Source organism: Mandrillus leucophaeus, unplaced genomic scaffold (genome assembly GCF_000951045.1).
Source record: "Mandrillus leucophaeus isolate KB7577 unplaced genomic scaffold, Mleu.le_1.0 Scaffold425, whole genome shotgun sequence".
NCBI lineage: Eukaryota > Metazoa > Chordata > Mammalia > Primates > Cercopithecidae > Mandrillus > Mandrillus leucophaeus.
Genome location: NW_012104532.1, coordinates 1079762 through 1083902, shown reverse-complemented (window position 1 = coordinate 1083902; position 4141 = coordinate 1079762). Strand labels below are relative to the sequence as shown.

The following is a 4141-nucleotide window of genomic DNA, read 5'->3' as shown; positions in this document are numbered from 1 at the left end:
CAAGGCCTGTAATCTCAGGACTTTGGGAGACTGAGACAAGAGGATTGCTTGAGCCCAAGCGTTTTGAGACCAGCCTGGGCAACACAGTGAGACTTCATTTCCATTAAAAGTTAAAAGGAAAAAAGTTGGGTGTCGTGGCATGTGCCTGTGATTTTAGCTCTTTGGGAAGCTGAAGTGGGAGGATCACTTGAGTCCAGGTGGTTGAGGCCGTAGTGAGCCGTGTTTGTGCTACTACATTCCAGCTTTGGTGATAGAGTGAAAACCTATCTCAAAACAAAAACAAAAACAGGCCGTGGCTCACACCTGTAATCCCAGCACTTTGCGGGGCCAAGGCAGGCGGATCATGAGGTCAGGCGATCAAGACCATCCTGGCTAACACAGTGAAACCCCCATCTCTATTAAAATTCAAAAAAAATTAGCCGGACGTGGTGGTGGGCGCCTGTAGTCCCAGCTACTCGGGAGGCTGAGGCAGGAGAATGGCGTGAACCTGAGAGGCAGAGCTTGCAGCGAGCCTATACCGCGCCACTGCACTCCAGCCTGGGTGACAGAGCGAGACTCCATCTCAAAAACAAAACAAAAACAACAACAGAAACAAAAAAACCCAAAACAAAACAAATATAATAGCTGTATTGAAGGCAGCCAACATACATATGAAAAAATGCTCAAGATGACTAACCCTTAGAGAAATGCAAATCAAAACCACAATGAGATACCATCTCACTAGTCAGAATGGCTATTATTAAAAAGTCATAAAATTATAGATATTGGCAAGGCTGCAGGAAAAACCTTATACACTGTTGGTGGGAATGTAAATTAGTTCAGCTCCTGTGGAAATCAGCTGGAGATTTCTGGAAGAACTTAAATCTACCATTCATCTCAGCAATTCCATTACTAGGTATATACCCAAAGGAAAACAATTCTCCCAAAGAGACATGTACTCGTATGTTCATCAAAGCACTATTCACAATAGTAAGGACATGGAATCAACCCAGTTGCTTATGGACAGTTGATTGGAAAAAGACAATGTGGCACATATACTCTATGGAATACTGTGCAGCCATAAAAAAGAACAAAATCATGTTCTTGGCAGTAGCGTGGATACAGCTGGAGGCCATTGTCCTCAGCAGGTTATCACAGGAACAGAAAACCAAATACCACATGTTCTTACTTAAAATTATAGCTAAATATTGGGTACACGTGGACATAAAGACAAATAGTAGACACTACATGGTGGGGGAAGGAGGGTAGGAGAAACGGAGGAAAGGGCTGAAAATCTGCCTATCGATTACTATGCTCATTATCTAGGTTACGGGGTCAGTCTACCCCAAACCTCAGTGTCACGCAATATACCCACATAGCAAACCTGCACATGTACTCCCCTGAATCTAAAATAAAAGTTGAAATTAAAATAATACATGGCTGATGGGTCAGGCACTGTGGCTCACACCTGTAATCCCAGTGCTTTAGGAGACCGAGGTGGGAGAATTGCTTGAGCCCAGGAGTTTGAGGCTTCAGTGAGCTATGATTGTGCCACTAAACTCCCGCCTGGGCAACAGAGGGAGAGCCTGTCTCAAAAAATAAAAAAAAAATAAAGAGGCCAGGCATGGTGGCTCATGCCATTCCTGTAATCCCAGCACTCTGGGAAGCCAAGGCTGAGGTGGGAGGATTGCTTGGGCCCAGGAGTTGAAGACCAGCCTGGGCAACATAGCGAGACCCTTTCTCTACTATAAATGAAAAACAATTAGCCAGACACGGTTTTTACCTATGGTCTCAGCTATTCCAAAGGCTGAGGCGGGAGTACTGCTTGAGCCCAGGAATTCTAGGCCTCAGTGAGTTATGATCTCAACACTGTACTCCAGCCTGGGTGACAGAGGTAGACTTTATCTAAAAGGGAAAAAAAAAAAAGAGAGAAAGCTGTATGATATACTGCTCTGTGGAGGCAGTATAACTTTTTTTTTTTTTTTTTGAGACGGAGTCTCACTCTGTTGCCCAGGTTGGAGTGCAATGGCTTGATCTGAACTCACTGCAACCTCCGCCTCCAGGTTCAAGTGATTCTCCTGCCTCAGCCTCCCAAGTAGCTGGGATTATAGGTGCCCGCCACCACACCCAGCTAATTTTTGTATTTTTGGTAGAGACAGGGTTTCACCATGTTGGTCAGGCTGGTCTTGAACTCCTGACCTCAGGTGATCTACCCGCCTTGGCCTCAGAAAATGCTGGGATTACAGGTGTGAGCCACCGTGCCCAGCCGTGGGTGCAATATAACTTTTTTGGCCACAGTAATACTGTTTTGATGAATATTTCTGCACAAATATTTGTCCATATTAGAAATCATTTCCTTAGAATATATTCCTAGAAATGGAATTACTGATTTCCCAAAAGACTTTGACATGTAGTTGAGGGAACTTGAAAACTCTATAATTGAGAAAGAAGAGTAAGTAAGAAAATTGAACCAGGCATGGTGGCTCACACCTGTGATTCTAGCACTTTGGAAGGCTGAGGCGGGAGGATTGCTTGAGCCCGGGAGTTTGAGACTAGCCTAAGAAACCTAGTGAGACCTCTTCTCTACAAAAAATTTGAAAAATAAGCTGTGTGTGGTTTTGTATACCTGTAGTCACAGCTACTGTAGAGGCTAAGGCAGGAGGATTGCTTGAGCCTGGGAATTCAGGGCTGCAGTGAGCTATGATTGCAACATTGCACTCCTGCACTCCAACCTGGGTGACAAAGTGAGACTCTTGTCTCAAGGAAAAAAAAAAAAAAGAACTAAGAACTGGGTATGAAGAGAAAGTGGTCATTGAATTGTAAGAGTGACTGGCCATCAGGTCAAGTCCTTGCGTTGATTTGAAGTCAAGTCTTTATTAAACCATGTGTTGTGGAGGCACTGGTCTGGGTATTTACATTTATGAGATGTAAGAGGCTTTTTGTCATTGCTGAAGATAACATTTTCTCCTTCCTTTTTAGTTTACAGGAGAGCCGTCCATTTTCAGTTGAGTTTTTCAGGAAAATGATTCAGTTTGAAAAGGAGCAAGTAAGTATTCTGTTTCAGCATTTCTTGTCTGGGAAAATGGATAAGTGGTTACTAATCTATCGGACTTTTTTTTTTTTTCCCTGAGGCAGAGTCTCACTCTGTTGCCAGGCTGGAGTGCAGTGGCGCGATCTTGGCTCACCGCAACCTCCATCTCCCAGGTTCAAGCGATTCTCCTGCCTCAGCCTCCTGAGTAGCTGGGACTACAGGCATGCGCCACCAGGCCCAGCCAATTTTTGTATTTTTAGTGGAGATGGGGTTTTACCATGTTGGCCAGGATGGTCTCTATCTGTTGACCTCGTGATCTGCCCGCTTCTGCCTCCCAAAGTGTTGGGATTACAGGTGTGAGCCACTGTGCCCAGCCCGGGAGTGTTTTGTTATGTAAAAAGCTCTCATTATAATACAGTATAAATTTCTGATCCCTTGGTCTAACCCCTTTTCCATAGAGCTGGTTTAGGATTGGTAATCAAGCAAAGAGAAAGTACGTGTTTGGAGGATAGAAAACTTAGATGTTACTTTTTTTTTGAGATAGAGTCTTACTCTTGTCCAGGCTGGGGTGCAGTGGTGTGATCTTGGCTCACTGCAAACTCTGCATCCTGAGTTCAAGCGATTCTCCTGCCACACCCTCCCGAGTAGCTGGGATTACAGGCACATGCCGCCACGCCCGGCCAAATTTGTATTTTCAGTAGAGACACAGTTTCGCCATGTTGGCCAAGCTGGTCTCAAACTCCTGACTTCAGGTGATCCCTCAGCCTCCCAAAGTGCTGGAATTATAGGCGTGAGCCACTGTGCCCGGCAAGCCAAGTATCTGTTCTTATTCTACTGTATAAGACAGTTTTATAGTACAGGAGATAGTCTAGCCTAATATTTAATAGCCAGGCTTTGGATTTATAACATCATAGTTATGTGCCTTGAGCAAGTCACTTAATTCTAAGCTTCCCATCCTCATCTGTAAAGGTTATTATACCTGTTTCAGGGGTGTGAGAGTTGTAAGGCCAAATGGGACACTGGATAGAAAGGATGTTGCATAATGCCGTGCACATATGAGCCGTTAAACAGGTGTGATCTGTTTTTCGTGCATGTCTAAAATATGAGGTTAAATTGACTTTTTTTTTTTTT

The 4141-nt window shown here is 44.2% G+C and overlaps 1 protein-coding gene across 1 annotated transcript in view; it reads left to right on the top strand.

Moving 5' to 3' along the window:
• UTP6 (UTP6, small subunit (SSU) processome component, homolog (yeast)) overlaps positions 1-4141 on the top strand; it is a 49578-nt gene that overhangs the window by 41275 nt on the left and 4162 nt on the right. Inside the window, exon 16 of the mRNA XM_011993103.1 lies at positions 2959-3025. Within this exon, the coding sequence (XP_011848493.1) occupies positions 2959-3025 (67 nt within the window). The remainder of the gene's footprint in view (positions 1-2958; positions 3026-4141) is intronic.